We start from the raw sequence: 27,208 nt of genomic DNA on the forward strand, positions 1-27,208 counted from the left end.
GCTCTTACCAGAAACTGTAGCTCCTGCATCGCCTGTATCCTCTCTGTATAACCGTCCATTTGTTTGCGTGATAAGGATACTGTAGACTCTGAATTGGCAGCATATTGTGGGAGTGTGACTCGGTCTGAGGCGAGCCTGTGATTGTGTCAGTGGAACAATCCCCATCCTGGCAGCGCTATCCACCATGATGCACCCCGATGGCCATGAAGATGAAGCTGCCTCCTCTCCCATCCCTCTCCCTGATTAGACTGCTGACACTATCACTCAGACATCCAGGAAGAGAAATTCTGCCTCTCTGACTGTTGATCTTCCCTCCCACTGAGATTTACTTTGATAGAAAAGTGCTTCCAGAAATAGTTCAGCATAGCGGCCCATCCCTTCCTTTTTTACTGAGTTTATAACCCCATCTTTAGGTTTCTTATTATAGTAGCCTAGTTCACTAAAAATGAAACGCAGCCTGAAATATTGAAGCACAAATACACCTTTTATAACACATCACAGTGTTGATTTATCTCTTTCCTTGCTGTACTTAAACACTGCTTGTTTGCTGTTGCTGTTTAAAGGATGTGGATGAGGAGATTGAGGCAGAATACAACATACTGAGGTCCCTGCCCAACCATCCTAACGTGGTGAAGTTTTATGGCATGTTTCATAAGTCGGACAAATTAACTGGCGGACAGCTCTGGCTGATACTGGAGGTGAGCACTTTATTATGTATATTTGTATAACACGTGTTACACTTTTCATACTTTATGAAGGGCTTATTGTCAGTTCTCATTAATGCAACTGTGGTTGGGAAAATTATTGCGACCATGTTCTATAAACTGGCAATCTGAAGAAACTGAAGACAGGGATCAGGTCTGCCACAGCACACAGTTAGTTGCTGTCTTCAAAGTGACTTTGGTGTTTCAAGACAGCCATTAAAACAGTCACTCTGTCAGTCTGTTATCAGTATGTGATCTCATTGGCCCTGACAGGCTAAGATTAAATGTAATGTGTTGGCACTTATTTAGAAACTGGCTGACTGCAGTCTTTCTGAGTCAGACTGCGATTGTTAGGAAATAGGTTGCCTCCCGTCGAGCAACCTGCGCAATCGCTTTGTGATCAACAGCTAGTCTCCTTGCAGTCTGTTGCTTATAGCAAACAAATTCAGTGCAATCACCAAATTTTTCATAGTTGCAAGGAGGTTGCTGTCTAGTTTTTACTCTAGTGTGATTGAGCCATAAGAGTTAGATCCTTATGTTTATAGGTTAAACATAATCTACACCAGGGGTGGGATACTCCAGGCCTCGAGGGCCGGTGTCCCTGCAGGTTTTAGATGTGTCCTTAATCCAACACAGCTGATTTAAATGGCTAAATTAGCTTCTCAACATGTCCTGAAGTTCTCCAGAGGCCTGGTAACGAAGTAATCATGTGATTCAGGTGTGTTGACCCAGGGTGATATCTAAAACCTGCAGGACACCGGCCCTCGAGGCCTGGAATTGCCCACCCCTGATCTACACCATAGCCAATTAGCTTAGCATAACAAAAGAAACAGCTAGCCTGGCTCTGTCTGAAGCTGTCTAAATCTGGCTCTCAGCCCCTTTAAAACTCGGTAAAGATGATATTCTGTCACTATTATTTAAATCCCTGCAAACAACAGTGTAGAAAGAAACAACACATTTTGGTTTTATTACCAGGTTTATACCACTTGGAAGCTTTTGCTAATGCTTTATGTCTGCTTTGGCTCAGTGGGAAATGGGCCATTTGTGTGTCAGGTGTACTCTTCAGTTTGGCCATAATAATGGTGGATAAAGCTGTCATTTACCTCAAAGACCACCAATGTCTCTGACAGTCAACAAAACGGCAGAAAGGAAGAAGCGTGCTAGTCAATAACAGCATTACAAGTTTCAGAAACAAAGAAAATGAGTGAGAAAAACACATTATTAGGCCTGAGGGATACACAGTGTGAGTTTGGTGGGAAATGCCAGGGTTATTCCAAGCTTCAAATTAGCCATGCGTGTATGCACAGTTAGTGCAATGATTGTTATACCAAACAATCTGTTACCTGGAGTGTCTTTTTCCTGTATTTCGTCACAATTTCATAATCAAATGGCTCAAGTTAATAAAACCCCTCTTTAAAAAATGAAGTTTAAAACTCTGAAATCCTTTTTCACATAGACCGGTGACAAATGAAAGGAAAAACATTAATCCACTGTGGCTCACAGTCCGAGAAACGTGGGAATTAGTTATGCCAGCTGGGATAGCTTTTGCCTTTAGTCAGAAGGTCGGTGCAAATCAATATAAAGTGTTCTGAGTTATCAGCTTTACAGCTTTTCAGGATCACAGTGACTGGTTTGATTAGAAGTCACCAGTTCTTAACCTGTTTGAATGCTCTGAGACGTTTTGGAGTGATGTGTTAGGTTAGCTGTTTCACAGACATGAAGAATCTTTGCATATTGAAGCTGCTCTCTGACCAAGTTCTGACCAAACACAATAACACCATACTGAGACACTTTATGTTGGTTTACCCTTTAATTTGTTGCTCTTCTGTATATAAGAAAGCATTGATCTGGGTCTCAGTTAGCCAGGAAACACCACCTACACGAATGTCAATGCTATTGTGCTGCTCTGCTTTCTCTAACTTGTGTGTGTGGGCTAGCTCTTTCCATGAATCATAATCTGGAGTGGTGAGTGATGGACGAGTCACTGGAGTTTCTCTGTCTCCCTCCCAGCTGTGCAACGGCGGCTCTGTCACAGAACTCATCAAAGGCCTGCTGATGCGTGGCCAGCGTCTGCAGGAGCCTGTTATCGCATACATCTTATGCAGTGCCCTCTTGGTAAGATGGCCCTCTGCAAAGCTGCAAATGCAGGGGGAGGAGGTGGGACACCAACATGCAGAGAGCGGGCTGAGGATTTATTTTCAGCTGGGGAAGTGTGACAAGCAGTTATGAATGTCTCTCCTTCCGAACAGCTGTGGGAGTTCTTTTATGTAGTTTGTACAGCTCAACTTTTAATGCATCATATTCAGATTTATTTATTTTTTTACGTAAATAACTAATTGTGTGTCGTGATTCATGCTCAGCAGCACCTTGCATTATCTGTCCTCTAATTTAAAAGGGGCTCCAGCATTTGCACAACAACCGGATTATCCATCGTGACGTCAAAGGCAACAACATCCTCCTGACAACTGAGGGAGGAGTCAAACTGGTTGACTTTGGTAATGATCTTTGAAAGAGGCAATTTAGCCGATCCAATCTTTTCTCTGAAGTGCGCTGTTATAGATAAATGACTCTTTTTTTGTGAGTGATCTTTTGGAAGTGTCAGCAACATTGTTTGTGAAGGCAAACACAAGCGCAGGATAAATCATTTAACCCACACTTTAGTCCCGTGCTCACCATAACGTCTTTTAATTCATGGACCGTAGCCTTAGCCCGAAGCTATTATTGCTCATTTAAATTGCATTATTTGATCCTTTGCATATTAAAAGAAAGCTGCTATGGCAAATGACTTTGAGTCACCCCCAGGCATGTTTATGTCCCCTGTGTCATGGAGATGAAGTGGACTCACGCTGATAAAAATCTGTCCTACATAATTTGAAATGATTATAGGCCATTATTATTGCTGCTTGGCAGGTTGCCACACTAAATTATATGCCAGGATTTATTGATTAGTTCAAACATTTACTGTCTGCTGTAATTTATCCCAAGAAATATTCACGCTAATGAAGTAAGATCGAATTTCGCGATTTCTTTTCCATTTTTTTGTAGGTGTTTCAGCTCAACTGACGAGCGCACGACTGCGGAGGAACACGTCAGTCGGGACACCGTTTTGGATGGCTCCTGAGGTCAGAGTCTAATGGCTGCACACGCATGTTCATGTCTGGTAATGCAGCAGTAAAACATGCGCACGTGTTTTAGTGGCTAATGGATTCTTTTTATATACATGTACAGTGTGATGTAGCTGTTAAACAGAGCGCCTCAGTTATTTCCGTGTGACTCTCCCTCCCATGTGTCATTGTGTATTCCTCTCCACGGGTGCAGCTCTTGAGGTCGCCTCAAGGTTAATAGCTGGGAGTCTGTGGCCCCTCGGCTTACTCTTTTGGCAGAAATGAGGTGTGGTGATTGAGCTGGTAGGGAGGGACCTCGGGGGCAATTAGAATAAACTCAGCTGTAAAATGTAGTGTCAGTTATAATTATTGACTGTGGCAAAGAGAAGCTCGTACCCGGAGCTACTGCACTGACCTGCCTTTCAGTGCTTGTTTTTAAATGGGCTGTGAATAAGCTTGGCTGACTTTTTTTGGCATTAAGAGGATTTTTTTCAGGTTCACAATGCTTTTTTTTTTTAAAAAAAAAGTAATTTTCTTTGAATCATTAATCTGAATTTAATACCCTAAACATAAAACAAAATTAATCTCACCCCTCTTTCTAGAAAAACGGACTTTCCACTTAGTGACTGTCTAAAATGGACCCTGTGAATTGTTTCCAGGTCATAGCCTGTGAACAGCAGTACGACTACTCCTATGATGCCCGCTGCGATGTGTGGTCTCTCGGCATCACAGCCATCGAGCTGGCAGACGGAGATCCCCCTCTGGCTGAGATGCATCCAGTAAAAGCCCTTTTCAAGATCCCACGGTGAGTCCAGTAGAGGGCGCTCCTGCCACACAGCTGGAGGCAGCTGCCACAGGGACATTAAAAAAAACCCTTTCCTTACTGTCAGGAGGAAAATTCTGAACTGAAATTTATGATCAAATGGATAAAAGGTAAAAAAATCACTGCGGCTTCTCTGACAACTGATTTTGTGCTGAATTTAGAAAATAAAAAGCTGAATCGGTAGGCTCTGCTTCACTCTCCCAGTTGCCGCTGCATTTTCATCTTTGCTGTCTGAAAGGACGCATCTGCTGAATAATCAGTGTTTAAAATCTCCATCATCAGAAACGTAGAAGTGTTTGGCCTTAAAATTAATGCAGTGATTGAATCTGTAAAAATATTCACTGCTGGAAACCGTGTGTGTCTGATGATCATCTGAGAGCTTAGTGGCTACACGCAGTTGACCTTTTGTTATCAGTACAATCGCGCAATTATCTCTCAGTTAGGTAGAGATATGCCCCTTCTGATTGCAATTTGCATTGGTGATTAGCTCCATTCACATTGAGATGAGGCTGTCACCTCCTCCCAGTCACAATATTATCTCCTCCCTGCCAAGACTCGGGAACAGGCCTTGTGTAGCAGGAATTATGGGAGCTAACGCAGCATTTCATCAGCACCAAATTTTAACCAGAATGTAAAATAATTATAAGAGAAATTACAGCTGATGGCAGAGCGCGTGGGTGAAGATTTTGTCAGGCTTTGACTCTGTAACACATTTGTAACTCTTTTTCTCGCTTTGGGATCGAGTTTGGAGGATTCATCATTCACGTCTTTATGTCTTGCACGAAAGTTGGGAAATAAATGCAATTATTTATTGAAATGTGCAAAAAATAAGTAAGGCAAATACAGAGTTTGTACAATTCCAAGTTTGATAGTCAACACTTGGTATGATCGCATTTTCTTAGAGCAGTCTTCAGGAATAGTTTTCCAGGCTTCTTGAATGATATTCAAAGCTCTTCTTTGGATGTCAGCTGCCTTTTGCTTCAATAATGTTGAGGTCTGGGCTCTGAGGAGGCCAATCCATGACTGATAGTGTCCCACTGTGTGCTTTTCTATTAATGTTTGCTTTTACTGCACTGGCAGTGTGTTTGGGATCACTGTCAGGCTGAAAAATGAATCTGTTGCAAATCATAAACCAGTCTCCATGATGTTTTACAGACGGCTGTAGACACTCACTGGTGTACCTCTCGCCTATACATACATATATATACATATAGATGAGAATTTGAGACAGAAATGTCAAATTCTTTCCTATTTTTTAAAGACATGACTTTCAGATGCTGTTCATCTGCTGTAGATGTTTTTTAGGCCTGCCATTTCGTCTTTTATCCCTCTCTTGTTCAGTTTCCTAATATTTGTAAGGACACACTGCACAACATGCTGTTATATATTTTAGGATAATGTCTCTGTGAGAATCACCTCGATAGTGCAAAAACTTTATTTTGGGCCTGTCAAACTGTGCTATCTTTGGCATTTTGCAATTCAGCTAAAGACATGGAAACAAAATATGTGTTTTTGTGACAGGCTGCTGGTAACAAAGGGCCTAAAGATGCACTTTAAAATGTTATGTGTAGATGCAACACTGGTTCATCCCTTGAGTTAAGCGCCTTTCAGATGCATGTATGATTCAGAGGTCAGTGTTAAGTAGCTTAACAAAAAAAAACCCCAAAAGTCCTCCAAAAAATCATGAGTTACCACAACTGAACTGGACTGAAAATGAATATAAAAGCACCCAGTGTCCAAAGAAACGTTTTAAAGACCTTCACAAAGCTGGGACTGTTAGTCAAGACCACAAAAATTAAAAGAAAGTCTGGCTTCTTGGAGGCAAAATATAAAGAAACAAGTTGCAGTCATACTTCCCTATTAATCACCAGCCATAATATTAGACATTTCCATTTCACCAGACAGTTTTCAATCATTCCTTGAGGTTTCTTTGACCTTTTGCCCTTTATGAATAACTCTGATGATGATAGAATTGGAAACAAATATTTCAGTGGCATTTCGTCATCTCTTTTCCAATCAAAATATGTATTTTAGCTTTTTAGTGTAAAACGGGACCTTAAAGGTTTAGAAGTTGTTATAAATCACCACGAATGTGTCGAACCATGAAATGATTCTGTTAACATGTCATTTATCTTAAATATGTTTTCCCCCATTGCTGCAGCGGCGCAGACAAAATCATGAGAAAAACCTTTTATGACTTTGTGAATAAGGAAATGAGTTTCACCTTTGGGTCTTCGGTGGTAGTGAGAGTGATTCATGAAGAAATCCAAGAGATTCATCGTCACAGGTTTCGATCAATCCACAATTTTTTTTTTCTTTTCAATTTAATACGTCACAAACTATTACTAGAGGAGCCTCTACCTGGAGTATTGTCCTTGAGTGGTGCATGTTTTATGAAACCTGTGTAAGCGCTAAAACATGTAATAAGCATTTTCATCTCTCTGGTATTTTACAGTTGCACGTAATGTGTTTCCAGGCTAAAGGTTTCACTGTCGGGTAGTTAATCTTTTCTGTATTATCCACTTTGTCATTCTTTCTCAACTGAAACACATCCAGATAGTAAAAAGGAAGACAAATATGCACAGTTGTGGATCACATTCCTTGCTTTCCTATGCTGTTTGCTGGACAGTCTCTCGAGTCAAGCTGTGGATTTAATTGCCCATGTGTGGGGCCACTCCTGAGCCCAGCAGCAGATAGCCATTATGTCACCGCTTTGGCCGTGCTTTTGGTGGAAATGATTCTCATCCCAGCAGGCTACCATGGATGATAAGAGAAGCTCTGACAGCTGTCAGAGAGGACGCTGATGAGCTCGATGAATTAGGGGCACCTTGGTAAATGGTCTGTTTGTGCGACAGAACAATCACACACTTGATGAGTTGTGACACCCTGTTGAAGCATGCATATGCTTGTTGCTTAATTTCTAAATTGAACCCAAGGTGACCATGATGCTTTTTTAACTATTACCTGCTGTTTTGAGTGCGTATGACAGATGTATGATGATCATGGTGACCATGAATGAAGGTACTGGAGCATGTCAGAGGACAAAGCTGTAAAATCAACTGCAAAACTAATTATAGATACTCAAGATGAAGATGGTGTCTGATATTTAATATGCGGAAAGGTTAATTGCTTGAGCCAGTGCTCTCGTTGCCACACAGCCTCACAGTTTCCATGTAAAGTCAAACCAAAGTGTGTGTAAAATACTTGGTAAAGCTTAGAGGTGGCTGGCAAAGATGTCCAAGGTTGTGTTTATTCAGCGTTACCCCTGTCGATATTAGCTACGTATTAGATAGCACATGTATGTGTCTGAGTAAGACCAGGACAAGCAGAATAAAAGTAAATGATGGCTTGTCAGAGGCAACAAAGGCTAACACAATCATGCAGCTGAAGGAAAGATATCCAGACTTGTGTGCTGTTGAGTGTTATAGTGTGTGCAGCAGAACAGATGTCAACAGAAGTGGTGTCCCCTATTGCTTTCAGGACACCATATTTTGAGGCCTTGGTGTCAGCGCTTTTTTCTGCCACCATGCTGGTCGTCTAAATATGGCAAACACTGCCATATTTAGACCAGAGGATGGAGTGCTAATTCAGCAGCTGATGCTAGCAAGCTTGATCAAGAAGCTGCATTCATAAGCTGCGTGGGTGGAGCGCACAGAAACAGACACCTGCTAATAAAGCAGGATATTAATACTAGTATTACTATCGCTATTTTACTCACCAAAAGTGCAGCATAAACCTGGTTATTTGCCAGGTTAATTTAAAAAAACAAACTTTGAAAGCCACCACAGATAGAGACGAGAGGTCCACATGAGGAACTGGAACTGTTGTGGTTGGCGGCAGCAATAAGTTGAACTCAATATTAGTTTTATTTTTTTTGTAAATGTTCAAGGGAGATGGAGGTTATTGTAGCTGTCATAGGGCAAGAGGTGGGGTGCACTCTGGACAGGTTACCAGTATATCTATAAAAATGTGGACTAGGTAAAGTAAAACCCCAACAGCTAATTAATCAATATTCCCATTTTTTCCCATTTTAGCCTCAGCCTATCCAAGCATACATTTACCTGTGTGAACAAATCACTCTCTGTTGTGGTCCCTGGTAACCTCATGTACACAGATTTGTAGTTGGCATATGAAATGGACATAACAGCTCTCGTCCAGAGCCAGGGAGAAAAGCCAGAATTGCACACTTTGTTTATGGCCATGTTCCCCGAGTGTTATGGATCCCATCCCTGCTATATAGATTACTTCCTGGTTCCAGAGTTATCTGAGTCTCATATTGTAATTTTTTGTAGCGATTTCTCCATTAAAGCCACTCTTTAAGCTTAAGCCTTGTCTCAAGAGTCATGCATTTGAGTCATGCATTCAGCCTGTCTCACAGCTACTCTTGACAGATTTCCCGCAATGTCCTCGATCCATCTTGTCACGGTTCACTGCTTCTTTTTTCTCAGGGAATATAAGGACGGCAGAGTCCACCAAACAATCTTTGAGAAACTCTCCATTAAAGAATAACTTATTGTTTTTTGCAGTATTATGGGAAATTGCTGAATTCTGGTCTTTTAGCACAGGATGGGGATTGATTCGTGTTTGCAGCCTGCCTCGAGTGGCCATTGAAGGAACTGCAGCTTTGGCACTTTAGCTTGGCTTCATTTTTCCATCCTGAAGGTTGCTGGTTGATATAGAAATGTTAGCATGTATGTGCCCTGTGCTGTAACCAGTGGTTAGAAATTAGTGAGGTTCCTTATTCCTCAAATTAGAAAGATTTTCTGTGCCCCAGTAGAAAAGGCCATTCTTCTGTAGAGACTAGGTCCTAAAGCTGCAACACAATCAAACCCAGAAATTTTGAAAGCTATAAAGGATTTTATTTTGTACAGCTTCCCTCTTTTGCAGGAGCAACAGTGTCTATAAAAATATGAACGAAGAGTGTTGTTTGTATAAAACAATGAAATAAAACAAAATGTCAAAATACGGATTATTCCTTCCCCTGAAATTAAAATAGCACAAGGGAGAAAATTGCTTACTCAATGGCTCGCTGTGCCTCTGATTCACCAATTAGGATTCCTCATGAGTTATGCATTGACCTGACCTCCTAAACGCCAAAACAGAGGCCAACAATTCTCCAATTTTTCCTAAAGTCTTTTCAAAATAAAAGCCATCTAGGTTGTCAGACTGTCCAAGTGATTTGTACAAATTTTTACTGTATTATTTAAAAGGTCCAGACTTTGGTAGCCTCGTAGCTTGTTATGACAATGATCTGTGCCTAAGGCTGTTTTTAGGCTTTGTTTTAAATGCTATTTTTTTATTGCAATAACTGCTGATGAACATTTAACAGGTTATGGAGCTAAGACTGAGAGAAAACGCATCCATCCTTAGTTGCTTTCTTGGCTCAAAATCCCTCATCCACCAGCAAAAATGAAACATTTTACATGTGGATGATCAGGGTTGAAAACCTGCCACATTTTCTGTCACAGATGAATGGCAGAAATAATGCTGAATTTTGAAACCGTGTACCCCACTGATGTTTTATCAAATCGCTCATTGTTACTGTGAAAAACCTGCCACATCGTCTTGATTTTTCTATATTGGCATTTTATGTAGGAAAAAAAAGTCAGTGTAGTGAAGTAATTGTACACTTAATGTTCCAGATTTCCCATTATCTGACATTGACGATCCCTGACAGGAAATCACTGTCTGGTTGGATGACTTTCCAATCACGATTAAAGGCTTCTCATATCTCCACCTTTGATGCAGTTATCTTACCGTCTCTGTGTGCTGTCCTGGACTGGAGCACTGGTGATGTAGCTACCAAGGACATGATAAAAGTAGCCGTAGTTTCTCAGTGTTCATGCATGTATGCTCAAAGAAGTACTGGTGCTGTGGCGGCAGTGATGGATGAGCCAAAATTTTAAGTATGTGCTCCATTCGCTGAATAAGTCTTTATTTGGGGCCCTGGTACTCCTTCTCTGTTAAGCTTATATAAAGGCCACTGTGTCTCTGGTTAATGCCCTCTGCAGTATGTACTGCAAGCTGGAGAATACAACAGCAGTGTGTAAGGTACTGAAACCTTAAGTGTGGCTTTAGTTGATTTGTGAAATTTAAAGGGTGTCACTGCTTGTTTCAGATGCTGAAGAACGGTCAGGTTTTATAACGACGATGTTGACTGTAATCACACGTGCTGTTTGCAATGTCTGCATTGTGTGTCCAGGCTGGAGAATAGACTATGGAGAGGCTTAAAGTACTAAATTGTAATATTTTATGTCCTATGGTAAATACAGGACTTAAAAATTACGCATATCTAGTATCATATTCAGATATTTTACTGACTTTATTTTTGTCTTGCTACAGCTGTCAGGGGTTGTTGACACCTCTCTGGTTTTGCCTCAATCCACAGTGACTCGAGCCTGACAGTACGAGCTCTGCCTGGTCCAAAATTTGAATAAGCCATTCTTGTTTACAACATTAGCTGGCAGTACTCGCAAAAACTGAAGGAAAAAATGCGGCCTGAGTTCGCTAAGCACAATGAGTGCTCTTTACAGTGTTATCAGCAGTGCGCTGCTATATTGACTACGTAACGTATAAGCAGTATGGTACAACATCAAGGCGAGAACGTGTCTTCGGGCTCATATTAGAGGTTGCATTGAGGCAGTCAGTTACTGGCTTTGATGTGCACTTTGGAAAGGATTGCCTGTCTGAATTCTTATCAAAGACTCGACTAACTTAGTGCTGTAGAAAATGACAGATTTTGTGCCCTAACACCCCCCTCGCCCTTGTATCTTTAAAAAAAGATATTAAACATATGCCGTGTTTGTCATAAACTAAACTGTTTTCATTTTTAATTCAAACTGTGTTTTCCCCTCTTTGCTCTGCTTGTCTGGCAGCTTTCTAGAGCAGCATGTGCGATCTAATTAACACAGTCAGTAAATGCATTGACCAGGTGTGTCACTGTTTGCCTGACAGTGACAGAAAGCTCGGCCTCCGGCTGTCAGGCTGACGGCTCCTGGTGAAGATGACTGTACTCAGGCTCTTTCCAGCCTTGGCTCCTCATACAGACCTGCTTCCTGTCATCGTGCGCACTTGAAAAGTGTTAGGCTCATTATGGATGGCCTCCGTAAATGCTGCTGACAGAGGTATAACTAGCTCCCATAATTTTGGCTCCCAATGGCAGATGCTTCCTGCCAGACAGTGGAGGAGCAGTTATCATTTGTCACTTTTTCTCTGGCTGCCACAGACCTGGACCCCGATCAGCTTGTCCTCGGACCATCAGACTCTCAGAGGAGTCTGATGGTCGCACTCTAACTGTCAGCCGTCATTTGTCAAATGATTCAGGAGACATGCTGACAATCTTGGTCATTTACAGCAATAATCATTTAATGCGAATTTCCTTTAATATTTCCTTAGCTTTTGTTTTTTTAATGTTGTTTTGATTTGTGTTTCAGAAATCCCTCACCCACATTACGACATCCTGAAGAGTGGAGCAGGAGTTTCAGCCATTTCATCAGCCAGTAAGTCTCCTCTAACTTCAGCCTGTCAGCCTTTGTCATCTTACAGTCAAGATTTTGTAGAAAAGTGGTCGTTTTCACAGAAATGGCTGTGAAGACAGAAACATTTAATATTTGGGCCTCCTGCGGGAAATTACAGATTTTGCTGATTTATGGTGACAAGAAACAAATAGAAGCATTACAGGAATTGATTTGGGGGAAAAAAAGTGCTGTGGACAGAAGCTCAGACTTCTGTCCACAGCACAAAAGGTATTAAGGAGAAAAAAGGAGCAGCATTTCAAGAACAGAACATTTTTACTGTTATCTGCTATGTCATAAAAGTGAAACTGAGACAATATCTGCTCTTACAGCAGGATTATGATCCACAGTGGGCTTCAGCTTTGAAATACAAGCTGTAGCTTATGAATTAACCTTTTAAATTCCACTGAAGATCTTTGAGGTGACCTTAAAGAGGCTGTGAGTACCAAGGCAACCTAAAAATACTGTATCTCAGAACTGTGGGTGATCTACATTACGTCATATTAGTGCCATTGATACTATAACAAATACTGAGCTCAGAGGATAATCATTCTGAGAATTTCTCAGCTTGGGTGCTGGTAAAGCTCAGTGGGTTCAGTAGGCAGACTGTTTGCTGTGAGGCTGCTGCAGAGGACATGGTTTGAATCCACTGCTTGGCCTTATACTGTGTGTCTTCCCTCCTGTTGTCTCTCTCAGCTTTTCAGTCTTCTCTCCACTGTCCTACCTCAATAAAGGTCTGAGATTAAAGCCATAGATTTACAAGAAGAACTTGACATACACCAAAAGTCTGTAAAATTGTATAGATTTACATTTACTACATAAAGTAATACTACCTTTCAAAATATGTTCATGAAGAATGTTAAACATTAAATGTCCCTGGAAAAATAATAATAATAATAATTTTAAATATAATACTTTCATTACATTGCCTCAAATAAAAGAGGAAACTTCAAATAAGAAAAGGTCAAATGTACAAAGCAATAAAAACTGTGGATAAATAATTGAATAATTATTAATTCATTAGTTATTAGTTTTCACATATGGCAGTTTTTTATGTCACCAGTCGTCTGTTCATGCACAGAGTATACTGAAAGAAAAGCTGGGCTTGTTTTTGTCATAATTATGTGATACACCCAGTGAGTACTGGTCAGCTGGACCTTCAGATAATTTTATGATGAGAGCTGTTTTCTACAGACAGATAACAAAAAAACAGAATTAATTGAAGAGGTCACTAAAACATGACCTCTGAAATTTAATTTAGACGTGACTCTCGTAAATCTGTTTCTGTTTTGTTTTTTGTTTGCTTTTATTGTTTTTAGTGCTTTATTAATGTTGTTCTGAAACGTGTTGATGTGTGTTTTTAATGGAGACCCCTAAATGATCAGCTGCCCTTACCCTAATGGGAATCCAAATAAACAAATAAAAAATACCAGGTCAGTGCCTCCACACATGAGACAAATACTAAAACAAATCTTTTTTTTCTTTTTTTTTGCATTACTATTTTAGTAGTGCGATGAGTGTGTGAAACTGTAAAACATATATGGAGACAGATCTGTTTTAATCTGAACACCAGGGGGGAATGTGCATGTAAATATAGAGGGGACTGAAATTGATATTTTATTGCCCGATTCTATCAACCTCTCTTTCTATTCATTGACTTTCTTTTGTATAAATCTGCCACAGAGGAACAAACTAATTCACCTGAGTTATCAGTGCTATCTGAGGGCCAGATAACTTGTCATTTCCTACACTGTGCAAAGCTAATAATGTCAGAGGTGGCTTGTAGTGGAGGCCTAGAAAATACAACCCTAATATCTACTGCAGAGAGGCGTGCAGGCCTTAACCGTAATGAGAAAATAAATTCAATTTGTTTGGAGGGTTATTTGTGTAGGGATGGTTTCTGATTGCATTGGTGGGAAAAAAAGAGTAAAAACAAGCAGACGTCATCTGCCTCGAAGGCCTGTTGGATTTTTTTTATGTCACTTCAGTTTTTGATTGGTCAGGAGGCATATTTCTCCTTAAATCAGCACACAGTACAGATATTACTTTTTTACAATGTCATTGTCATGGTTTTTATTGGCTACTCTTTGGATTGCAGCTCTGTAATCTGGGTTAATGGATTGTGTGATATCATATCAAAGTTAATCTCCTCAAACAAAGCCCACCAGAGTTCAATGTGAGGAGGCTGGACAATGTTATCAAGCTTTGCAGGCAGTTTGTGAACCCTCTGACAGTCCTGTCAGGCTTGTTGTGTGTGTGTGTGTGTGTGTGTGTGTGTGTGTGTGTGTGTGTGTGTGTGTGTGTGTGTGTGTATGCAAGGAGGAAACTGAGGCGGAGGGTGGGGGGGATAATAAATCCATCACCGGTGTCTGCACTTGTGCAGCCAAAGAACTGACTCCTATGACAAAGTGGCCTGCCTTTCAGTCTCCCAGCAGCACAGCCTTGCTAATAGCAGCAACCTCCACTTAATGTTCTGACGCTAATAAATTCATGGAATTAACTTTCTGAGCCTAAACTGATAAAAGAAACAGAATTTCAGTGTAGATTAGGTGTTAGAAGCTAGATCAGTGTTTTTACTCCTATCTTTCCTCTGAGTGCAATTGTTGGTGTTCAGAATCTTTTAAGTCTTTGGCTGTAAACGAACAGCACGAATGTGGATGTCTGGTAGATGTATCGTGGCACTCGGGTAGTGATTTCCAGTCTAGCAATATATCAAAACTGTCAGAGGGTGAAGCCAAATGTGTTCTGCGGGTGTTTCAGTGTGTGTGTGTGGCGCTGAAGAGTCAATATTAGAAGAGCGTTTGTATCAGCAAACTGACATCAGTGGCTGAAGGGTTGCTGCAGGCAGGCCTGTATCACAAAGTGACATCACTTGCTGGCAAACACTGCACATCACAGATAGGACCTGCCGCTGTGCCACAGCAAGGCTTGTTTGGACTCGGGGCCATGGTGATAGTGACTATGTGGTCCTCGGAGAAGGATCGATTAGTGACCCACGCTTAAAAACACTTGCAAGTGGCACCGCACTGGTATGAGTATCACTCACAGTTGATCCAGACAAATCAGCTCCCCGCAATGTTCAGGTGACTGCAGTTAAATGTTTAATTCACTCTGATTTATAGGCTGATGAAGGACAGTTTGTCTGTCTGAGGGTTTTAGAGGTAACTGTGTGATATTTTGTTGCTTTAAGGTGTCTGATAAAGGATTTTGAGGCACGTCCATCTGTGACCCACCTTCTGGAGCACCCCTTTATCAAGCAGGCCCATGGCAAGGACATAGCTCTCCGTCAGCAGTTAGCAGCTCTCATCCAAGAGCAGCAACAAATAGGCTGCAAAACCAAATCCAAGTAAGTATCCCAAATCTTATGTTTTTTATTTTTTTATTTCCCTGTTATGAAATAGTAAAGATGCAAACTGTATTTGTTCATTTGGATGTTGAAGATCTCTGTTTCACTGATAGGCATTGATTGGGTGCTGATATTTTTTCTGTCCAGTAGGGGGCAGGGTCTCATCTTCTTACACTCCAGCACAGAAATGAAGATGAAACAGAGTAATGGAAATTACAGTATGTGATTAAAGAGAAGTAAGGGCAATGTGACTAATTCAGAAGGAGTTATTGTGCTGAGTAACCTTAGATTAATAAGTCCCAATTAGTCCAGTGGATGTACTTAGTACACATCACTTCTCCAACCAATTAACCCAATGATGGAATAATTAAATATAGATTTGCACCCAGAAATAGGTGACATGGCAGCATTACAGCCTGTTCACTTTTAATGAGCTAATTAGTTATTTCCTTCATTAATTAAAATAGCAACTACCTTACAACCTCCTTATGTGTGTAAAAAATGAACGCAGCCATATGAAAAGGCACATGTTGAAAGTTAAATCTTCACCCTGACACTCACATGGCAGCAAGCGACAGAGCAGAAAGTCTCCTGTTTACTGGAGAAATACTGACTTTGGCATTGCTTAATCTTCATTATAAAGGAGTTTGCTGAACCTGCCCTTGACTGAGAGTCTTGATGTTGTGCCAGCTCTGTTTACTCCCGGGAGTGTGCAGAGTCTGTGCCTGAGCCTGATCCCGAATTCCTGTCCACAGTGAAAGTGGATAATGGGATTAGGAGCTTGTAGGGCGAGAACTCGGCTCGCCTGGTTTAGTCTCTCATGCCACAGATCAGCAAACAATGACTCCAGATAAGAATAAAGACATAGAGAACTTAAAAGTAGCTGCCGTAGGTGGAATAGTGTGATTTACTTCAAAGCAGGAGCGAGTGAGACGCTAGAGGTCTCAAGTCTTTCTCTAAGGGACATGATGACGGGGATTGACTTTATAGGGACCACATACTGAGCATATTTCTGTGCTGTTGCATTTACACTATATTCAGAATAGAGAATTAATTCAAAAAGTAGATGAGGAAAAAGCTCCTAACCTGAAGCTTGAATTTATATTTGGAGCTAGTCTTATGATTGTATATTTATTATAATGGAATATGGATGCATGTTACAAATGTGACAAAAGAAAAGAAAAAAACAATTGTTTGTGCTTTTGTTGAAGCCCCAAACCACCAAGCATTAAAATAGGTTGCACAATGCAACCTAACTAGTCCACGTTTAGAGATTACTTGTTACTGTTGCTTAACCCTGTTTTATCATAAGCTCTTCAGGCTTACGAGTCAAAGAAGTGAAATTAAATATGGCCCACTTATCTGACCTGACACTTGATTAAATGCTTATTAATATTGTTTGAAAACTGGGACGGCTTTCAGCTGCACGTTACAAAAAATAGCATAGACAAGTCAAAATGTCATGATACTAATACTGGACTGGTAGGTTAAGATATGTTATGGCTATCTCAGTATTACTATATGATTTCGCTGAGTACATTCGGCAATATTATTATTGTGGTTTCTAAAAAAAAAAGAAAGAAAAAATCTGTCAAATTCATTTTTAATTGTATTTACTTTTTTCTTCTTGTTTGGAACGTTAATAACTCTGGAAACAAAAGTGGTGAAAGAAATGTTAACGTTATCCAAAATGCAATATTGCTCCCTGTGTTGCAGTACCAACCACAAAGCTACTGGTTATTTATAGAAGTGCATGCTGCAGTATTGTTTAGTCTGTCGTGCTGCTAATAAACTGATGTACTTAATCACACTTACAAAAGCAAAAATAAAAAAAAACAGAGTAAATAAAAACTAGGGGTGTTAGATGTTGTTTAGATATAAATGCACTGCTTCCCCTTTCAGCCACACACTTTCCACCCCATTCAAGTATATATAATGAAAAATTGGTATGAAAGATTTTGTTCAATTAAATATAAAATCACATGGTCACAGAGGATTTCACAATTACCTATACGTGTAAATAACATGCTGTATTTTTTTTCCAGCTAGACTCATTCTAGTAGCTTTAAATGCCTTTGCCTTAAAGTGCAAATATACAAATATTTTTCTAATATTAAAATCTTGATATGGTCTACAAATACAGTAACCTTGATTTCACAAGGTAATGTGACAATTAGTGTAATTTATTATATGGAAATGCAAATACAATTTGGAGATGCATAACAAAATGAGTGTATTGGTATTTACTAAAGTAGATGTTACTTTTGTGAAATTAAAACATTACAGAGCTTAAGTGTCATATATGTACATAAGGACATGGGTCATTTTAGCCCAATGGTGTGTGGTTGCTGTGCAACATGATGTCATAATAGAACCTTCAGTGATTTGGTGTATTATAAAAAGGTTATCATAGGAGGCTGGACAGTGAATATTTATATTATTAGCACAATATAAATATTTGATTGCTGAAATGTATTATCAGTACTCATAAATAGTAACAAAAAAGTAGAAAAAAAACCTAAATAACCCCCTACATTTAAGAAAGATTGTAAGTTTGATTTTTTTATGCTGTCTTAAGCAACTATTTTTGGCAGTTATCCTCAGATTTGTGACACTTTATTGACTTTCTGTTTAGACTGTAGATGGCCTTTGACTGGATATTGCTACAAACGGCTCCCAGCAAGATTTTCACACTGAAGTCTTTATTGGAACAAAGTGGGTTAAGCTCAGCAAAGGGCTAGATTGACTAGCTAGTAATGGTAGTTACTCACTTGTAAAAGGCTTTGTATGCAGACTTAACTATTGGAGTCTGGATTCATGGTAGTATATGGGATTATTGATTCCACTAAACCATATTACGCTGATAAAAATGGTCAAAATTTTATGGCTGTTAGGTTTGGCTGATGTCAGTCTCTTCTCTGTGGAATTGACTACATTCATGTTGTCCTAAGCAACTATTATTGGTAGTCATGCTAAGATTTGTGATGCATTACATGTTATAGAAATGTCAAAATGTCCACTCTATGTTGTGCATATACACATACAGCACACAAAGCAGTAGGCAGTCACAAGCACCGCTCTGTTTTACTCTCTTTCTCACACTCTGTGGTTTCCCCTGAGGTTTTCGTGGAGCCAGCTGGAGGTTTGTTGACCTCTGTCCACAGGGGCTCTTTGGAGAGTGATAGGTCAAAACATGAATAAAGTGCAACCACATCCTGTGATAATAGGAGTTTTGTCCCCTGGGAAAGCTTAAAGGGCCTCGTGAAAAACGTGGAAGTGACTGGGTATTACATTCAGCCAGTCACACTACTGTTTCTCATTTAGTGGTCACTTTACAGGCTCAAAAGGCATCTCGTGTCCTTGACTTCATACAGGCACGTCCGGATCAATACTCGTAAAACCCTCATAATAGAGAGCTGTCCTGATGATGATCTGGTGAACCTGGAGTTCTTAGACGAGGTAGGATTTTATGTGTTTATCTCGTCATGCATTGATCAGCCCAAGCTGAAAAGTTGTTGATTTTAGGCTGCGTGTGTGTGTGTTTTCTTTTCTGCAGGAGACAATCATCAGCCATCTCCACAAGAGGTATGATGAGCTGCAGGTGTACACTTACGTCGGTGACATCCTCATCGCTCTCAATCCTTTCCAGAATCTCAGCATCTACTCTCCTCAGGTCGGTAACACATCAGTCACAAATCGTTTTTGTGTTTTTTTACAAACACAGTGGAAATGATGAATGGATGCCAGTCATGATGCAGGTTCTGCTTTAGTGGATACTGTATTTGTAGGGCTAGTTATTGTTATTATTATTATTTTGTTTTTATTCACAGTAACAGTCACTATTATGGCAATTGTCATATTAGTTAGTGCAACAATCTGGCCCCCAAATCAGATTTTTAAAAATTCATTTTCTGCTCAGTCAGTTTAAATCAACTATCTTTTAAATTACTCTAAACATCTCTAATGTACAGTCAGCAACTTTGCATGCATTTTTCCTCAAATTTTCTCTTCACTGGATATCCGATATTGATATTATGTGACGCTGCAGAGTTTTGTCCTCTCCAAGCTGTTGGTTGTTAATTTCTTCAAAGCCGTAATAAAAATAAAAGTCTTCATGAAAACTTTCGTGTCCCTTTAGTTCTCTAAGCTGTACCATGGCGTAAAGCGAGCTGACAACCCTCCACACATCTTTGCTACTGCAGATGCAGCTTACCAAGGCATGGTGACATTCTGCAAAGACCAGGTATCTTCCAGAAAAGTGACTGAATAGGTTGAAGCATTGTACCGTGCAATCCTAAAACTGATAGAATAATAATGAAAATTATTTTGTAAAAAGCACTGTAGGTTTTACAAACGCTTTCGAGCAATTTCTTTTAATTACAATCAGTTATTTTCATGTCGATTTGGAAACTTTTGGACAAAAGCAAAAGAGCAAGGAAATGTTGGTAAATAACATATGAAAAAATTATGGCATATGATGTCAGTGTTCCCGCTTGATGAACTGTTATCTCGTTTGTTTAGTGTATCATCATTAGTGGAGAAAGCGGTGCTGGGAAAACAGAAAGTGCTCATTTAATTGTTCAGCATCTTACTTTCCTGGGAAAGGTACTGCATAGTAGCTCTTTGGTCACTTTTTTTCCTCATCATTTCTAACTTGTTAATACCAGACTTAACTACTTCATATAACTACTTCATAAACTATCTTAAAAATCTACCAGAGTTCATGAAATAATTCTTTTGTTGCTGTCAGGCAAACAATCGGACACTCCGTGAGAAGATTTTGCAGGTTAACCCTCTCGTCGAGGCCTTTGGAAACGCTTGCACCGCAATCAATGACAACTCCAGTCGCTTCGGCAAGTACCTGGAGATGAAGTTCACGCCGACAGGAGCAGTTATTGGGGCCAAGATATCTGAATACCTGCTGGAGAAGTCGAGGGTCATCAAACAGGCTCCGTAAGCACTGCCCTTGCTTTTTTCCTTCCTGCGGTTGGATTTGAGTAATTCATCTAACTTCTGCTTGTTTTTCCTTCAGAGGGGAGGAAAATTTCCACATATTCTATTACATATATGCCGGCCTTTACCACCAAGACGAGCTGAAGACTTACAGGCTGCCAGATGGGACACCTCCCAGGTTTGTGATGCAAATAATCCCATCATTCGCTCCTCACAATGTGGAAACTAATTTGACTGTCATAACATGAATCTGCAGGTACATTGACAGTCAGCACTGCAAAGTGATGCAAGACATTGTGTCAAGGAAACAATATAAAGAGCAGTTTGATGCCATTCAGGAGTGCTTCCGAAATATCGGCTTTACAGAAGAGGTACTAAACACTCAAGCAATCAGATATGCAATGTTTGGGCACAGATCTATTGAGAGCTGTAATATATAAAATACGTAATATGTAACAATTTTCTTTTGATATCTTGTTTTTAGGAGGTCGACTCTGCTTACAAAATTCTCTCAGCAATTTTGAATACTGGGAATATTGAATTTGCCTCCATCACATCCCAGCATCAGACCGATATTAGTGAAGTGCCTAACTCAGAGGCCTTAGAGAACGGTGAGATGTTAGGCAATGTGTGTTGTAAGCATAGACTGTAAATAAAAAATGGTCATCGGTGACTCCCATAAACTTGTACGACCTGAAGTGTTTTAGGAAGTTAATCACTGGCTGCAAAAACCCCCCAGGATTGTACATCTTTAGTTGCTTTAAAAACAAGAATTTGTAGGGTGTAGTGTGAGTTTGAATGTATCTTGGATATTCTCTAAACCACACATGGTCAAAAGTATGCATATAGGCTCAGACATATACATTACCTCTCACTAATATTTGGTTAAATGCCCCTTAGCAAGCTGCACCATGATCAGCAAGCTTTGACCACTCTTGTTGGGAGAATTGGTAGAGCTCAGCTGGCTTTTAAATAAAGTCCACAAATTTTTATCCATCCCCAAAACAGTTTTAGATGTGTGTTTGGGGTCATTGAGCTGTTGATTTGAGGTGATGTTGTAGAATTTGAAAAAAGGGAATCTTTCCACTTTAAATATCTGCAGTATAACCATGTTATAGTTTGTTATTATGGTATTGTGATAAGATGCAGTAATCTCTTCACTGTGAAACTGATTGACTGTCTCGCCTTTTTCTCAGCTGCGTCTCTCCTCAGCATTGGACCCGAGGAGCTCCAGGAAGCACTTACCTCTCAGTGTGTGGTCACGAGGGGCGAAACCATCATCCGCTCCAACACCGTGGACAAAGCCGCCGATGTCCGAGACGCCATGTCCAAGGCGTTGTACGGACGCCTGTTCAGCTGGATAGTGAATCGCATCAACTCACTCCTGCAGCCTGACATGAATGTCTGGTCAGTGTGTGCTAGTGATGAACAATTTGTTTGCATGCCCACTGTTTTTGTCTTTTCTGTAATTTCTTGGGGTGGATCACTCAGTTTCTGCAAAGCTCTGATGACCTTTCTGGAAGTCTGCAGAGGTAGATGCAAACATGAAGAGGAGAATATCAATGGGAAAGCACAAGACAAGCAAAAGGAGAGCAAAAAAAAGAAAAAAGTTTTAATAAATTTTTGATACAGAGTTGCGTGCAGAGAAAATAATGTTCAGATGATTAAAAAGACTTCAGAGAGACTGCAAAGAGGCTTTTCATTGATCCAAAAGAATTCCTTCATAAATATGAGCATTGACTGTCAAGGAGTCGTCTCTCAGAGATGAAGCCAGAGTTCCCGTCTGCATTCCAGTCATCTTAGCCGTTTCCTTATTGCCATTAATAACCTGGTAGCACTGGTTAAAGGTGACCTCTACATACTGTGGGTAATGACTGATCATGAAAGTAGCAGCTCCAAGCACTGAATATAAAATACAGGATCATAAATCTCTATGCTGTGTTGCAGAAGTGAGTATTGTTAGTGCAGACATTGAAAAAAACTGGAGGTTAAATCAATAGAGACTGAAATAAAAGCCATTTAAGAAGATCTGACTTTTTCAAAGACGGTGTTTATGATTTCTCGTCAGACTAGGCCATCCAGACCAGACTCCGTATTTGGGTGGAACTTGGATTATCATTAAAGTTTTATCAATTAATATGGCTGCTGGGGATTTGCTTGTTCCATCGCATAGAAGAATAAATTTGTTTGTCCCCCTTTTTTTCCTTTGAAGTGCCGTAGAGAGCGGCATGAATGTGGGAATCCTGGACATCTTTGGATTTGAAAACTTCAAGAAGAACTCGTTTGAGCAATTGTGCATCAACATCGCAAACGAGCAGATTCAGTTTTATTTCAACCAGCACATATTTGCTCTCGAACAGGTGAGTTCTTCATGCATAAATAGGTTTTAAATGATCCGCTGTAATGCACAAAGTAGAAGATACCACTGTAATGTGTTTGGGGTGAAAGAATAACATAAAATATGCAGAGAATATTCCATTTAAAACACTATTATGGAAATTAGTCACTTAAATAAATTTGGTGTTTACACAGCTACCAATGCAGAAAAGCTCTCAACATTAATTTTTCCTACAAGTCACCCCAAATTACTCTCTTAATTGATTTAATGAAGCTGTTTACCCTGAAGTGCGAAAAGCCTTTTTTCCTCGATGGAGATGAATTGACATCAATAAGAAACCCTTTTGTTTGAAGTAACTTTGCAACAGTCCTTTTTAAAGAGAACTCAAGAAAAGTGGCTCGGTTTAGTGATGTGGCACATTTTCTCATTAGTTAGCTCAGTGTGCATTTCTTTAGAAAAATACAAACTATTATTTATTGAGGCCAAACTCCGCACGGCATATGGACTAATAATAGCCTCTGCACTTTCATTTACATTCGCATTTTTAGCTCTCTCCAGGACCAGAAGTGTTATTGGAAGCTACATTTTCCCCGTTCAGATTAATTATAGCAGTGATCTCTGAAAAAAAGGCCTTTAGCTTGTGGAAAACATCCTCCCCTGATGTAGGGCTAATGCTCGGTGGAAAAGGGATCTTTATTTTGTGTGTGGATGTCTTCAGTCTTGCTGTACACAGAAACTGATTATTCTGACTTAATGATTTAAACATGAGGATGGTTTAGATCCATTGGTTCCACTTTATTAGTAAAATATATATTTAAAACAACTTTTTGATCTGAAATTAAATAGATGCAATAATGTGATTTGACTCTGGGTTATTTGCACATTGAAATAAATTATGAATAAGTAAGTGGCTCTATTTGTTGGTTTGGAGCTGTTCTGTTTTATGCATTCAGTAAAAGACTCTATTACGCTGTAAACTTCAGCCGTAGACACACACAGCTGGCTGCAAGTGTGTGGTTTGCTTGATTAGAAACTCTTTTTTTTTTTAAACCACACATGCACATTGCATATTTAGCCTAGATTGTTTAATTGGGTCATTTAGGGAAACCATAACTAGATTATTATTCTGCATTCACTGGTTCTAATTAGATGGAATACCAGAGCGAGGAAGTTGATGCCAGCCTGGTGGAGTATGAGGACAATAGGCCCATTCTGGACATGTTTCTGCAGAAGCCCATGGGTCTGCTGTCCCTGCTGGACGAAGAGAGCCGCTTCCCTCAGGCCACCGACCAGACCCTAGTGGGTAAGATTGGAACTACAGTCGCAAACATGCTGAGATGTAGCACATAAAATAACTCGGTTACATAAGAGTTCACAGATCAGTGCATAAGGAGCCTTCACGTGCCGTACTTTTCTTCTACATGTCTTCTTTACAGATAAGTTTGAGGACAATTTGCGCTGCAAATACTTTTTGATACCAAAACGAGTGGAGCTTTGTTTTGGAATTCAGCACTATGCCGGACAGGTATCAGATACTTCATTGGATGTGTTTAACTAACAATCTACTGCCTTGATGATGATGGGTGTGAGCATGTAAACCAGTGTTCAGGCCTTTGAAATGCTTGATAAAACCTTCTATTCTGATTATGCCTTTACTTTGAGTATTTGAAAAACATCTGCATACTTTATGGAAGGATTTTTCTCTACATCTGTTTTGGGGTCTGATTAGGTTTGTTGTGACTTAAAAAAAAATTATTACATCCCATATAGAGAAAAATAGGAAACAAAATCCTATAGGTCTGTGAAATTTTACTAAAAAGTCTATCTTAGTTGATCCTTCACATTTTCTCATAATGTTAACTTTTTTCATACTTATTTCTTATAAATATCTTATATGAAGAAAACGTGAAAAGAGACACTTTTTTGAGTGGATTATAATATGAGACATGCGAACATATGAAGAGTGGCTCAGTGCAGCAGTGGTTAGGACTGGAGCCTCATAGCAACAAGGTCCTGGGTTCAAATCTACCACCCAGCTGGGGCTCCCTACAATGAGTCTACCCTCTTTCCCTGCACCTGCATAGATTCTCTCTGGGTACCCGAGCTTCCATACTACAAAGATCTGCCTGTGTAGGTAACTGGTGATTCTAATTTGGCCAAAGGGGTGAATGTGAATGGTTGTCTGTTTCTCTGTGTTATCCCTGTGACGGATTAGAAACCCTGCCTGTCAACTCATGACAGCTAGGATAGGCCTCAGCCCTTTTTTCCTGTTTCCCTTCTTTAAGAATGGCTTCTTGACAGCCATCCTTCGCTGGGAAACCATTTTTGACGAGGGTTCAGCAAACAGTAGATTTCTTCCTATTTCTTAAGGCCATGACTTTCAGATACTGTTCATCTGCTAGACATTTTTAGTGCTGCTACTTCTTCCTTTGTCCTTTAGTTGTTCAGTTTCCTCAGATTTTTTAACGACATACTGCACACCATGCCGAGATATGCCAAGCTTTCAGCTAATAGGTCTTTGGGAATCACCAAGCTGTGTGAGCTGTGTTATTGGAATTTTTCATAAATCCAGGACTGGATAGCGGCACAGCAAACCTATCGCATGTCACTGAGGAAAAACGCAGGTGTTTCTAAAAACATCTGTATTCCAGTAAGCTTTGACAGTTTGGCAGAAGCAGCATGCACAACACCGGCAACTGAACCTCAAATGGATTTAAGCCATCAGTATTTTTATTGCTCACACCTGTGGTTTTTCTGTGGTTAAAAGGGACATCAGTTTTCTCTGGGATCTTTTGACCCTCACATAAGGTGTGTGTGTGTGTGTGTGTGTGTGTGTGTGTGTATATATATATATATATATATATATATATATATATACATACATACATATTAATTAAACCATACCCCAGCATTAATTTCAGCCTTATCACAGAGTGATGACAATTCAGATTCAGAAAATGTGAATTGACTGTTACACATACGTGTATTTCTCGTGTCCTACTCAACAGGTAATGTACAATGTGAATGGCTTTTTGGAGAAAAACAGAGACACTCTCCCTGCAGACATTGTTGTGGTGTTGAGGACGTCAGAGAACAAACTTTTGCAGCAGCTGTTTTCCAGCCCCTTAACTAAAACAGGTATGATATAATGCTATTTAGAAAATCTCAGCAACTAACCACTAGCCACAGAGGAAATGGAAACTTTCCTTTTGTTAACAATTGCGGGACTATATCACTCAGTGAATAGTGCTGCTGTCTACTCTTCCCATAAATGTTCAGGTAAGTGGGTTTCTTTAAGACGCGACTCCCAGGCATCTGCTGCCCCCCCCCCCCCCCCCCCTTCATTTCAAGCCTCTGCGTGCCGTGCTCGGATAAATCTGCAGTCTCCATTATCTCTTGAGAGGCTCAGCTCTCCGCATGGCGCTCTGTTTTTATTTTCACTAAGCTGTCCCTCTTGGTTTCCCTCTGCTGAATGCTATCTACAGATTGTGGGTGCAGTGGGATATTTTTATGATAAGGTTTCTAAATACCCAGGGGATGAAAAAAGAGTATTTAGAGAACACAAAAGCAACTCTTCCCACCTCTTTTCTGTTGGTTAAAGGAAGGTAGAGTAATGTGCTTGTCATTAGCTGGGGCTGGGGCCCTCCTGGTCACTTGATTTAGCTGAAATGCTAATAGATGTTTTATATTATCAGATTCCCACTTCCTACTTTTATTTCAGCTAAGCCACTTTATGTGATTCACTTCCTTTTTTAGGTACCTGTAAATGCCTGCTTTCTCTCCCAGTGGCATTAGACGGAGCTTCGATTCACAAAAGGCACCTAAGCTGAGACTCCTGTAGAAATCTGTGCAGCGTGTCTGCAAACTTCAATTGCTGGCTGTGCACGAGGGAGCCTTCAGCCACTTCCTTTCTGCAATTACGAGCTTCAGAAAAGTACACTCTATAAAACCCAATTCAGTGAACACTTAATTTCAGTGCACAAAGGCACTGAATAGAAACTAAGATGTGCTGCAGTGTTTACTGCTGCAGTCCTGAAAGCTTCTTTATTTCCTTTTTTCTTTTCAACTGTGTTTGTGTCTGTTCTGACTTTTGAACGTTTTCCTCCTGAAATGTTTAAGGTTGTTTTAGAAACACCGTGCTTACACAGATCTTTTTTAATTTTAGAGTCAGAGGTCCGATTTTCATATTGCAGCTTGTGGACCCGCAGATCATCTCGTTAGATAAAGAGCTATGAAACACTGCTCGGGCTTATCGTGCCGAAAAAGATGGAGCACTGTTTAAGTGAGATACAGTAACGCATGAGAAAATTAGAAATCTATTCTTCGGGGTAAAATTTGTGGGGAGATTTAATTTGCATTTTACTCCACATTATGGATTCTCTGTTATCTGTGAAATTACCATTATCTGGGGCGATCTGATGGAAAT

General features: G+C 40.0%; 1 protein-coding gene across 1 annotated transcript in view; it reads left to right on the forward strand.

The window, feature by feature from the left end:
* myo3b (myosin IIIB) overlaps positions 1-27,208 on the forward strand; it is a 70,558-nt gene that overhangs the window by 8,774 nt on the left and 34,576 nt on the right. Inside the window, exons 5-24 of the mRNA XM_084908885.1 lie at positions 564-698; positions 2,715-2,819; positions 3,100-3,199; positions 3,750-3,826; positions 4,468-4,613; positions 12,065-12,130; positions 15,336-15,491; positions 18,866-18,950; positions 19,048-19,164; positions 19,630-19,734; positions 20,013-20,096; positions 20,242-20,444; positions 20,524-20,622; positions 20,701-20,815; positions 20,929-21,055; positions 21,641-21,851; positions 22,657-22,804; positions 23,932-24,085; positions 24,219-24,307; positions 25,791-25,920. Coding sequence (XP_084765011.1) covers positions 564-698; positions 2,715-2,819; positions 3,100-3,199; positions 3,750-3,826; positions 4,468-4,613; positions 12,065-12,130; positions 15,336-15,491; positions 18,866-18,950; positions 19,048-19,164; positions 19,630-19,734; positions 20,013-20,096; positions 20,242-20,444; positions 20,524-20,622; positions 20,701-20,815; positions 20,929-21,055; positions 21,641-21,851; positions 22,657-22,804; positions 23,932-24,085; positions 24,219-24,307; positions 25,791-25,920 — 2,452 coding nt within the window. The remainder of the gene's footprint in view (positions 1-563; positions 699-2,714; positions 2,820-3,099; positions 3,200-3,749; positions 3,827-4,467; positions 4,614-12,064; positions 12,131-15,335; positions 15,492-18,865; positions 18,951-19,047; positions 19,165-19,629; positions 19,735-20,012; positions 20,097-20,241; positions 20,445-20,523; positions 20,623-20,700; positions 20,816-20,928; positions 21,056-21,640; positions 21,852-22,656; positions 22,805-23,931; positions 24,086-24,218; positions 24,308-25,790; positions 25,921-27,208) is intronic.

Source organism: Perissodus microlepis, chromosome 16 (genome assembly GCF_051167445.1).
Source record: "Perissodus microlepis isolate ML-2025 ecotype Zambia chromosome 16, ASM5116744v1, whole genome shotgun sequence".
In the NCBI taxonomy this organism is placed as follows: Eukaryota; Metazoa; Chordata; class Actinopteri; order Cichliformes; family Cichlidae; genus Perissodus; species Perissodus microlepis.